This window comes from Bombus impatiens, unplaced genomic scaffold (genome assembly GCF_000188095.3).
Source record: "Bombus impatiens unplaced genomic scaffold, BIMP_2.2 scf_0096, whole genome shotgun sequence".
NCBI classification, from domain to species: domain Eukaryota; kingdom Metazoa; phylum Arthropoda; class Insecta; order Hymenoptera; family Apidae; genus Bombus; species Bombus impatiens.
In genome coordinates, this window is record NT_176515.1 from 333994 (window position 1) to 346426 (window position 12433).

At 38.6% G+C, this 12433-nt stretch overlaps 1 protein-coding gene across 1 annotated transcript in view; it reads right to left on the reverse strand.

Moving 5' to 3' along the window:
• LOC100741329 (peroxidasin-like) overlaps positions 1–12433 on the reverse strand; it is a 348980-nt gene that overhangs the window by 229234 nt on the left and 107313 nt on the right. Inside the window, exons 4-5 of the mRNA XM_003486021.4 lie at positions 10834–10907; positions 9824–9973 (exon numbers count right to left, since the gene is read on the reverse strand). Of these exons, the coding sequence (XP_003486069.1) occupies positions 9824–9973; positions 10834–10907 (224 nt within the window). The remainder of the gene's footprint in view (positions 1–9823; positions 9974–10833; positions 10908–12433) is intronic.

Consider the following 12433-nt stretch of genomic DNA (forward strand, 5'->3'; position numbering starts at 1 on the left):
GTACAACGAACCTATGAAGTTGTAACGAAGCCGCGGGATCGAGTAACAGTTCGGATACAGACCGCCTTAAGGCACTGCCACCTCACTGCAAACTCTCGAGAAGATTAGGTAAGGCAGTTAGGACTTACGATAATCACAACGTGGTAACCTAAAATATACTTTCGTTTGACTTTGAGATATTCGGAACCGTGAAGATTTATTTACAGCGAGATATAATCAGCCAGATTACATCGAATCAAATACCTAATTAACAAAGAAACGACGTAAAATATTTTTTGTTGAAGTAACTACTTCAAGAAAAACTCTACATCTTTATTTATGTATATCCGTGACCTGGAGACTGCTATTACCCGGAAATATCCTCGATAATTATTGTACCCTTGAATATACATTATGTTTTGGGTTGCAAGGTCTAAGAACAAAGGAACTAATAAACAGATTTCTATTTATGTTCTTTGTGCTTTTATATGTGCTTTGTGCTTTTTATGTTTTTGATAATGTCCTTTTGCTGTAAATATACGAACGTGCTTCCTATCATTCCATTGTCTGTTGTCTACTAACACTAAGAGAGTAAGGATCCGAATCAGCATAAACTTACACTTAAACCTTCAATTATTTCAATATACTTTTCTCTTACAAATTCATCCACTCGTTCTTCGATCAGTCAACCTCAACCTTAACACTTTTAAACAGACGCAAGTCTACTTCAGTGTTATATTTAGATGCCGCAACTTATACAAACAATTACACGCAAAATTAATAAAAAGTAAGTTGAAGATCTTCCAAATGTTAGTCCCAGTAGAATTCAGCGATTTTTGGTTGGTAGATGATTTCGAATTAGATTCGACGAGAGTTTCAGGTGTATTGTGATGTTTCAAAGCACTCGGTGGTTGCAGAAGCCTTCGAAGGTATCGATGGTTGCAAGGGTATCCGATGATTCAGAGGAAATCGGAGTTTTCCAAGCTATCCGGAAATTCCGATGGTATCGAGAAGCTTAGAACGAGCCATAGGTTGATGTCGGATATTCTCGAAACTTCCTCAAGTTCGGATGATATTGCTGACCTCTGAGCTAGCTGGACATCGTGTAGGTCTTTGACCTCCGTCATTCCACAGACACTGGAATTCTGTCACCTTTTGCGAGACCTCTAACCACTGATATCTGCCAAACGTTTGGATAGTCTTTAAACCTTCCACAAACACGAAACTTTTCGATGGCTGTGGAATTTCTAGCAACGCTGCGACTCTGAAATAATCTTTGGTCCTTTTAAAGTTTGATGGTAAGTCTTCCTCGAACCTCGGAACGATCGTCGAACTTCACGATGATCTTCGGATCCCGGAACGATCTTCGAACCTCAGAATGATCTTCGAATCTCAGAACGTTCTTTGAACTTTCATTCGCTACGTCGAACTTACAACGTTATAAACGATTAAGATTTTTTTGCTCACTGGTGAAAATTATTTTCAGTTGGGAACAGCCTCTTTCGGTAACCGATAAGCCTGATATTGTGCCAAAAAATTGCCTTTAGCTATCGAAGATCGTTCAAGATTCAACGATCACTGTCTTCTACTCGAACAGAAATTACCTTTTTCCTCGATGACGATCGATTTCAATCTGTGTCGTTTTTCGTGTAATGTTAAATCGTTAGATCATACGATACATAAATTAAGGGAAGATCGTAGAATATTAGAATAAACGAGCGTACTAAGATATTCATTATAAGAATGCGCGTTTGCATACTAAGTGAAATTACATTTGATCGTAATTCAAATGACAGATAATTGGCAACCACTCGACGCTAACTAGGTCGTATAAAGTAAGTTTTACGACGTTTCGTTTTGATTGCTCTGTTGATGGCACGAACGTCACACGAGTAGTTCTGCGAGGGTATAAATATTGCGTTGCCTGTCGAACGGCAAGGGTGTGTTCTTTTCTCCACCCTCGTCTTCTTCCTTTTCTTGCGGTCGAACCGCGCGGGTGCAAGCGTCACGTCGGTTCAGAAAGCAAAAGCGGTTCGCTCGAGGGTTCTCGAAAGAAAAGATATGAGACTGAGGCACCATAGAAGAGGAACGTCGATAGAGAAAAGGAGAGAGAGAGAGGGGGGGTTGGAAGTTGAAGAGAAGGCGCGTCGTCGCGTCCCGGTTAAAGAGGATTCGGTATCTTTGTTTGCTGGCGAATTAATCCGAGCTCAAGGCCACTTTTACGCGCAGCCGTCTCTGATCCTGTCTCATCCGCACGAGGACTATAGCCTCCTTTGGATTTTTTCATATCTGCCAAGCGTTAGCCACAGTGAGCCAAGTCCCCAAGGATTTTCCACGACTTTGTACGCTTATCCGGCTAAATTCCACCAACATTCTGCCACGATATACCATACGGGATTACTCGTTTTTAACGTAACTTCCTATTTTTCTTCAAGATCATATCGTTTTAGTCGAATTCCAACGAAAGTCCATCCAAAGTTAATCTTTTCAAAAATTCCTCCACGTTCCCTCGTACCGTATCGAAGGAATAAATCTGACGTATTCGACGTAACGTTAAAAGTTCCAATTAAAAAACAAAAACTACGAACCATTGTCAAGCACAATGAACCACAAACCACGTCACCATCGCTCAAAATCGCAATTCATTTCCAACTAGCCTATTAATTTGCCCTTTGAAATTTCGTTTCACGATCGTTGACGAAGGATTCTATGATTCGCGTTCGGAAAATATTTTTCCAAGGGTTGGTCGGTGGAATTAATGAGGGAAAAGTAAACGAGAGCGAAACGGAATTCCCTTTAACGTCCCGAGCTGTTAGCGTGACACGTAACAATCTCACCCCTTTCTATCTCTCTCTCTCTTTCTCTCTCTCTCTCTCTCTCTCTCTCTCTCTCTCGGTTCATCCCTCGTATCGTCGCGATTCGCTCGCGAGCAATTAGCGCCAGGACCCGCTTACTCGTTAAGCTAATTACACGTGTACAAACTTGCAGTGGCTGTTAGACGAAAGGAGGACCGTCAAAAGTTCCCTTCCCCTGGTCGTTATAAGTGGAAAAGTAGGTGGCAGCGGTGCTCCGGTGACTGGAGGGTCACGCCGATGGTTCGCTGGAAACGCGAGCATCACCACGTTACTGATTCTTCGCTTCTCATCTCTCTGTGACCGACTTAAGAAACTCCTCGAATACGTAAACGTACTGGGATTGTCGAACCAAGTTGAACGAGGAGCGACGATTATCAGCGCGATGGCGAGCTGCAGAGTAACGCGATCACAGAATGCAGGTGGCTCGAGAATACAGAGTTGCAACTTTGCTTCGATCGAATATTTAGCTCTTTCGCGTTCTTTCGGCCTTCAAAATTCTTTCTCTCCTTCGAAAGTGATTCTTCTCTCGTCTCCCACCGACATAGCAAGCTTTCTACGTACTTACGGGAAATTTCAAGATACCAAAATAAAAGGAATACTCGTAACGTACGAAATATACGAAATACTCAAAGTAGACAGTCCTGATCATAATTTTTTAATAAATAGGAAAGAGTCTCTATCAGGTTCTATTTCCTTAGTCACGTTTATAAAGACATAATTTTACATAAAAAGTCGGCGATCTTTCGTAGTCGATCCTTTCGTATTTCATATTTTGCACCTTATTATACTTTATATTTCGTCCTTTTTAATTTGCGACTTTTAGGAATATTTTGAGAAATTTCAGATTCCGTGGTCAGACGACTCGCCTCGTTTCGGAGGTAACGCAATAGGTTCTTCTCTAGCTTATGTATAAAATTTGTTTGTTTAATGCAAATCTTCTTCGACTAATTATAGGTGAACCGAGAGCGTTTGGTCTACCGATGGACGAACGCAGCGTGCTTATCTTAGACCGTTCAACGAGAATGTTTGACTCGAGTGCCTTAGATTATAATGCGAAAGAACGGTTCGCTATTACTTAAGGATGATCATACTACTCGTACATCTTCTGAAACTCAGAATGCATAAGAAAGGAGCGTAAAATTCACTTTATATCGACTGGCAACGATGGAGACACAGGGAAAGAAGGTCAACCGAAACGAATTCCTCCTAACTTTTCGAAAAGAATCGCACAAATTGGATCCGATCCACCATTTGATACAGTTGCGATAAAAAAATCAAAGAAGAAACGCGTCGTTCTACGCTGATCCGAATATCGATCGACTGCTGTAATGGCGATCGATCGGAAGGAGACAAAATTTCACGTAAGAAGAAACGAGATTGTCCGAAGTATAGCGTCGTTAAAGTTATCAATCGACGTTGTAGAGAAACGGCTCTTTTGTTGGTGTTAATGAAGTTTCAGATCGAGTCGGGCTACCAACCTCTTAAGACAACTGACAGCCTTCCAGAAGCAAGTTTCAGCGTTGGATGGTGTATCTCCGCGAAACACCGACTTTGGACGCGATCTTAGACGCACGAGAACTTCTCATGCGGTGAATAATTAAAAGTTTTAGGAGCTTTCACAGTCGTTGAGATTTAGAGCGGGCGTACTAAACGTCAGATTCTTCGCCAACTAGTAAATTACATCAAATCGTTGTTTCCGGTGTTGGGAAATGAAAGAAACTTTGCATTTTTTTTTTTTCCAAATATTATCGGCTCAGTTTATCGATCCCTAATTACCGATAAAGATTTTACGTTGCGTACGAGATTTATAAAAGTCTCTCGATCTTAATAACGATTATAACGAAGTAAAATCTGAATAAATCGTTGCATATTGATATTAATATAACCCGGACGAACTGAATGAATCTTGTATATTAAAAGCAATTATTTATTTCGAACAACTTGAATCCTCTCCCGTGCCAGAAACGTGGAATTTATTTGTCAGATGCATTAAACGCTAGTTAATTTATCGATTAAATCATTAAGAGAATACAACGGTTTGGAATCTTCGAATAGTGCAGCGCTTTAATTAAGTGCGACAAGCTTTGAGATTTCATTCGGCTGTCGCGAAGAGCACGAATAATTTGGAATAATTCAGGATAGTGCTGCGCTTTGAGCAAGTGCAACAAGCTTTTATGATTCATTCCATTCAGTCGTGAGCCTCAACTCGAATAGTAAACAAAACAAATCTAATTAAAATAGTCTTTAGACTGTTTCTGGTGGCAGCAACTACCGTATCGATCGGAATTTCGAATTTAGATTTCAAATCGTATCATCGCGTTCAAGCAAACGCGGTAATTCATCGAGAACGTGACATAATAAAATTTTTGGTTTGGTAAAATTCATTATAATCGTTATTAAGATCGTCTGATCTATGTATGCGTGTAATACATTTAATGAAATAGAAAGAATAAATATTGTCAGAAGAATTATTATGTTTATACAACAGCGAGATAAAAATTACATTTTTCTAACGATATCTCAATGATATCAACTACGATCATTTCAATCGAATTATCCGCACGAGCTTCTGTAACGCGATGTAACGATATCAAGAATATTTTCAAATTTTCATCGCACCTACCGTTTATTAGTTAAACAAGCAAAATGTAATCTCGAGTATATTAATATTTTAAGTAAAAGTGTTCTCTATGTATATAGTATCTATGCATGCACACGAGATAAAGTAAAGTAAAAGGAAGATTTAATCATTGCAAGCTTAAATTTTCCAAGCTTTTTAACTGAAAACACCTTCCACGGCGTGATAAAGGTGTTTACTTGGGTTCTTGGCTTCGGTACGCGAAGAAGGTACAGTTAATAAGCCAGGATCTTGGATTTATTAACTTTTTAACTGGTCCGCGCGCTTCTGCAACATTCGCGGTCGCCCTGTATAATCTGTACACCGTGGAGAATCACGTTAATTTGATTTTTCCGTAGTCATTTTGAAAACTTGCCACTTATTAACTGTCTCAAAGTAAAAACGACCAAACTTCTGGCAGTAATTTCAAGTTTACGCGAAAGTGAATCCGCGTTTCACGTTGCAGGAACGTTGCTACGAGATCAATGGCGCTATCAATTATATCGCCGATATTAATAAACAACCTATTGCCAAACATACGATACTTTCGTATCAGATATTAGAAGAATTTGCAAATATCATTTTTCCAACTCGTTCCTTCTGCATTCAAAATGAAAAGGTATTTTTCTGATTTTTGTTTCCTTATTGTCAGTCTTTTAGAAATTTTTTTAGTTGCTTTCAAACATCAGATACAAAGTTCCTGCCGCAATTTTCTCTCTTTTTAGATAAATCGATACATTTGTAGAATCGATATAATTTTATACAACGTGTTTCGGAATCCAATATTTTCAATTTCGTTTATGCATCTTGTCGCTCGAAACTTTACCGAACCATCGCACGAATAACTATCGCGTGATTGCCAGCGGACAAACGTTCGCGTAAAAATGCTTTCAGCAGAAAATTTTTATTTTATTTTAGTATCCGTATTATTGTACCAATTTTATTACTTTAGAGCAAATAAATCCTTTCCATGTTCGTCGATAATTTTACTCGTCAAGAATCACAATCGCAAATTATTAACTTCAAACGATGCTTAAAACCTCATTTTGCTACATCGTATCAGAGATCAACAAATAAATTCTTACGATCCACCAACGATAAAACCGCAGAGGCGCGTGAAAATCTCTCAAAAGCGTATTACGATATGTACCTAGGTTATCGAGAATCCGATAATGTTTATTTCACAAAAGCCCTCGTGTTCGTATGAAAATCGTTACTCTTGAAATATTTTCCAAAAAAAAAAAAAACTAATTTATTGAACCCAGGAATACTTCATATTGCCTTACCATGGCTTCGTTGTAATTTCGTAACGAATACTTCACATTCTCCTTAAAAAGATTGGCGAATGCATAGACTGTGGATTATATTGGGTCGTACGAAAAGTTTCTTTCGTTTTAGAAGGAAATAATGGATGCACGACATTTTCTGTTTTATATTATTTTATCGAATTACCTGTGATTCATTTTGTTCTATCGAAATAAAGATCACAACGTTCGATAGATTAGGTTTCTAATTTGTACAAAGATGGGTCGTTGTAAAAGACGTGTCTGTAAAAGAAAGATATTTTTCCAACAACCTAACACATACACATAGTGCAATTTTGACAAAATCGAGAAGAATAAAAATTTGTAGAATATACGAAGCGAGACATACGCTTACGATATTCGCTATTTAGATAAAACGAACGACAATCGATTTAATTTTTTTAATTATAACCACATTTCGTTCGTCGCCAGACATCGCCAAACGATTCAAAACGCGTGCACGCAATTGCCTTATCAGGTCTCGAGACAACAACTTGCCTTCGCTTAAGGAGATTGAATCACAAGAAACGCAAGCAGAATATGCTCGTAGCTTGGTCGTTCGAAAACACGGGGTTTGCGCGCGATATTGCCAGGTTCGACAGCGATTTATCAACGAGGTAGCGCGAGGTACACAATAAGCGGAACGGAAACATTTGCCGCTATTTCCTAACGCGCGACGTTCTTTTTATCGTCGATGCTCGAGCGGAACTCGTCGTTGCGACGTCGAATAACGTCGCTGAAGGAAAGGAAACTCGTTGTCCCGCGGAGACAGCGAGGCGCGGCGCAAATTTATCGCCATCTCTTCAACGGATTTATATACCAGCGCGGGATGATTTTTACGCGAACGAGGCAACAGCTTCTTCTTCTTCTTCTTCTTCTTCTTCTACTTCTTCTTCTTCTTCTTCTTCTTTGGGAAATGGAAGGTTGTATTATAGCGAAATGGTACTAGCTTCGTACCATTGCGAGAAGACGGCATGGTTCGCTTAAAGTGGCCACCGAGGAACAAAGTTGTAACGTTCGTTGCAAAGTTTCCAGCCGAGTTGGTTTGCATCGATGGTGAAAGAGATTAAATCGATGGAAACTGTTTTGGTATTGCAACGTTCAATGGAATTCGATAGGTTTAAGAGATTAAAGGATTAGGTCTGAACGCGTTGTAATTGAGTTTCGTGGGTTATGTGTTTTATAGATTACGTGTTTTGTAAGTAATACGTATTTTAGACCATATTGCAGTCAGCAGGAAATTTCAATATTCTACCATTCTGCGTTCGGATGTCCTTACGCACACTTGCTTTCTGAATTTCTTCTTCCTTCCTCTTTGCCCGAGGCGAGCTAATTTAAATTCGGAAATTGAAGCAAGACACTGATATATTAATGAAATTAACGTAAAACAAAGCGAATATCGTATATGGAAATACACGTATCTCGTAAATCGGATACAGGTATTTTCTTTCGCAGTTCGATCTTGCAAAGCGCAATTAAAATACAATTATTGCCATGTTTTACCGCGATATTCGTGAAATTATCGAAATTTAAATGATATCGAGGAGAACAAAGACGCGATAAAACGCGAACTTTCTACGGCGAGGAAAATAATCTTACGGGAACGTTCCATTAGCTACCACGCGAATGGATCATTAGAGGTACAAAATACAATATTTTTCCAACCGCTACGATCGAACTGTGCGTCGGCCAATTGAATTAAACCAAGGAAAAACATTTTACTAATGTCGTAAATACATAAAACTCTATTAAACGGACCACGTTCGGAAATTTTATCCATATTAAAATTTATTATTTCAAATATTAAAAAAATATTCCTACAATCAACGACGAATATTGTATCAAATGCAGTACACATATGTATAATTTATCGTGTATTTTCAAAAGTAAATTACAATTCTCAATGATATTTATTTACTTAACAGCTATTTATCGATACTTGTTAATATTTATTATTATTTATTTACTGACACCTATTTAATAATTCTTATTTATTTGGATAAGAATTCTTCCCTGCTAATTATGAAATAATAAAAATTCTCAGTAAGAATCATATCATTGATCAAAAAGATACCGAGTTATTTTTCTTATAGAAAAGGACGTCCTCGACGAAAACGATGTAAATTTTTCGAGGAAATCTGACGCGAAACCGATTGTCGTCACAAACGATTTCACTCGATCGTCGAAACGACCACGAAACGAAGTTAACTGTAAAATGAAACTTTAGTGGCTTACATCAGACTGACAAAGGACACGGACGCGTGTCACGCCGATAAAATCTCTTCTAGTCGAACGGCGACGAAATTAAGAGGAAAGTATTTGACCGTCGTTCGACAGAATTTTCTTCCTATGAAAGTTAGAGTAAATGCGAAGAGGAGAAACGATAACGGATAAAACAAACGCAACCAGATATTCCTCGTGAACGGAGAGTTAACAACGCAAAGCTTTTAGGAACGAGAAAGCACGAGAAGCAGAAAGAAAGAAAGACAATGTCGAACTGGCAATTGGGACGGAATCGATATCCGCTGGTTTATTTTTCTAAGAGATTTACCGATTTACCGAATCCACTTTTTCGCGTGTATAACTCCGTCTTGATTGCGATACAGTTTTGCGGAAACTTTTTATCACAGCTGTGCTAGAAATTAGAGACAGAGCACGTTAACTGCTTCCTTGCGATATATTATCATACGATATAGTAGAGGAAAATTTGTTCTTCGATAGTTTGTCGCTTCGTTAAATTCTAATACAAACGAAAAATCGTACGTCGCGCTCTAAAAACTTTGTAGAATTTATGGCGCAACAGCGACGTAATAAAACGAATTATTCCGTGAAGCAAGATTTTGCCAAAGGAAAATCCTCCGAAAGGATAGGAAAAACACAAGAGTTTCGTGAAAAGGGAAGCACGATCGCGTGAGAAAACTGTGGATAACGTCATTTCTGAAATTCTTTAAGAAACGTCCTGGTCGCTGAATTCACTGCGAGATTATACAACTGATGCTCCGCCGAGGATCGAAATATGTACGAGCACTGGCTGCAATGTCGAGGAAAGAAGAGAAATGAGGATTTACCTTAAGCGTATCCTGCAGGTTTTGTACTCTACAGTGCATATATACTTGAGCACCGAGTTGCACGGTAATGTTGCTCTCTGGATCTTCGAAAAAGGGCCTCGGCTCCGGAGTGCCGCCCGTCTCTGTTGCGAAACTTTCCACCTCGTATACCTGTAAATCACAAGGAAAACATTTCACAAATTCCCCTGACATTTTTGTCTCGCGTTTTTTATGCAAATCTCCTATCCCAATCCTATTCAACATTTTTATTACGTCGGTGAATTGCGTCTTACTATTATCCGTAGCGTATTATTATCCTCGTTGCTGTAACGAAATCGTTTTAGCAAAATTATCGTCCGTTTATCGGATTTTTCCATTTATATCGCAACGTGTTAGGTCGTCCGAAAAGTTTCTTTCGTTTTATAAGGCACGACATTTTCCGTTTTATGTTATTTTATCGAATTATCTACGATCCATTTTGCTCTATCGAAATAAAGATCGCAACAGATTCGACAGATTAGGTTTGTTAGACACGTTCGTATAAAGATGCGTCATTAAGAAAGACGTGTCCGTAAAAGAAAGACACTTTTCCGACAACCTAATACAAACACCGTTTCGATAACATAAAAAGATGGATAAATTGCATAAAGAGGATCTCGGTGAAGAGAAAAAGAAGAATTTTGTTTCTCAATAATTTTCATCTACTTCCGTCCAATTTGCCGTCTGACGTATTAACGTACAAATAATATAATAACGCGATACTTGGGTTTCGTCGAAAGGCTATAAATTACAGAAGAAGAATCTCGATAAGAAGCAAGGGAAGAATTTAGGTCGAAGAGAAAACAGATTGGCCGCTTTGTTAAAAGTAACGTAAATATTTGAAAGGACTTTTGTCGTGTTCAGCTTCGCGTCGTCATAAAGAGATTACCGCTTTGTCCAACAAGCAGCTGGAGAAACGCGACAAAAAGTGGGCTTCGTAGCTTTTCGAAAAGACATTTTAACTGCTCATTCCAATTATACAGCCGACTTACCTCGGTAAAAGGCGAACTGAGCTCATGCCAGAACGACCTCGGCAGGTTTTCCAGTCCAGGAAACGGCTTAGCACCTGAAACAATTTAGAACCAGATTATACGTTTCGCAGTCTAAGCTTTATTACACGGATACAACGATATAATTAAACTTTCCCGCAGATTTACTGCCCTCTCTTATATCCACACTTCTCGTTACAACAAACCAACGACACCCTTCATTATTCGAACGAATACGAGCGTGGTTAGCCTGATTAATCGATTCGACGTACATTATTCCATGATAACGAAAATTTCATTAAACGCCATAGAAACGTTCGACCGATTAAACAGGTATTATACGTAACCGAATTGGCCTTGTTACGCGGTCCTCCAACGTATGATATTCCTCATAATCGTTCGAAGGATACAATTTTCACGCTTTGATTCGATTTCACGACGAAAGTTAATTTCAAATCTTTATCTCATTTTATCGATTTTTAAATCTTACATCGTCTTTACTTCGACGTAATCTTACGTCGACAGATAAAAGCATACTTGACGTTGTACGATAAAGTTTAGCTTTGTCATCGAATTAAACTGGAGGGGAATTTGAAAAAGATCGACGATAGAAAAGCGCAAAAAAATGATTCAAAGTATACGATAGAGCGAAATACAGTTAAAATTCTGTTGCGCTTAATAAAATTTAGCGGCTTCATGGATATCTATTTACTACGAAACCACGTACGTGTGTTCGCTCTGGTATTTTCGCGTCTGACACGTTTCCGTTGGGAAAACATTTATACTTTTTTATTATTCCGAAATATAACTAAAACCAAACGAGTAAAACTTTTATCTAAAAAATGTTTTTGATGGATGCATGAAAAAATGGTATGCATGACGTGGTTATAAAACAAAATCAATCGATGCATTTTTTCATTGCGGCAATGCGTGGTATTTCTATTGTTCGTGTGTGTATTTCATACTGTACTGGGTTAAGCTTCGAAGCTAAGCTCGTAGGATTAACAATTATATATCGACGATCCCGTGATCTCGTTATTTAAATCTTATGGGGAATGTTCTAAACGTATTAGATAGGAAATTCATAGAAATATGCCAAAAATTTCGATTTTTAAAACGACCAGAGAAAATACAAAAAAGAAACGTCGTTATTCACGATCGATAAGATTTTTACCGCAACATGGAACGAACAGATTCTTTATATTTCGAGTAAACGAATTAACTGGCGTTGCTTCTTAACGAACAAATCTTCGTTTCTCCGACGAGACGAAAGAAACGAAAGAGACTCGGTTGGCAAGAAAGAAACGAAAGTTTTCTCGGCGATCGTTCGAAATCACCATAGTAAACCGAGATCAACGTCAGAACGTAGATCCCCTGCCTGGATTCTGTTTTGCAAAGAAAAACAAAACGTTGTCAGTTGTCGGGTCGGAGAAAAGCAATGACGCCGCGTGCAAACAGCAACGACCACGTCGTTAGTGTAATAGACGCAGAAAATCGAATTACTATGGAAACAATGGCCAAGTTGGAGAACGAGTGCAGCGCAGTGGAAAAGTTTTTCACTTTGCAAGGGGGAGTAGAAGGAAACTCGTTCGACTGTCGACGA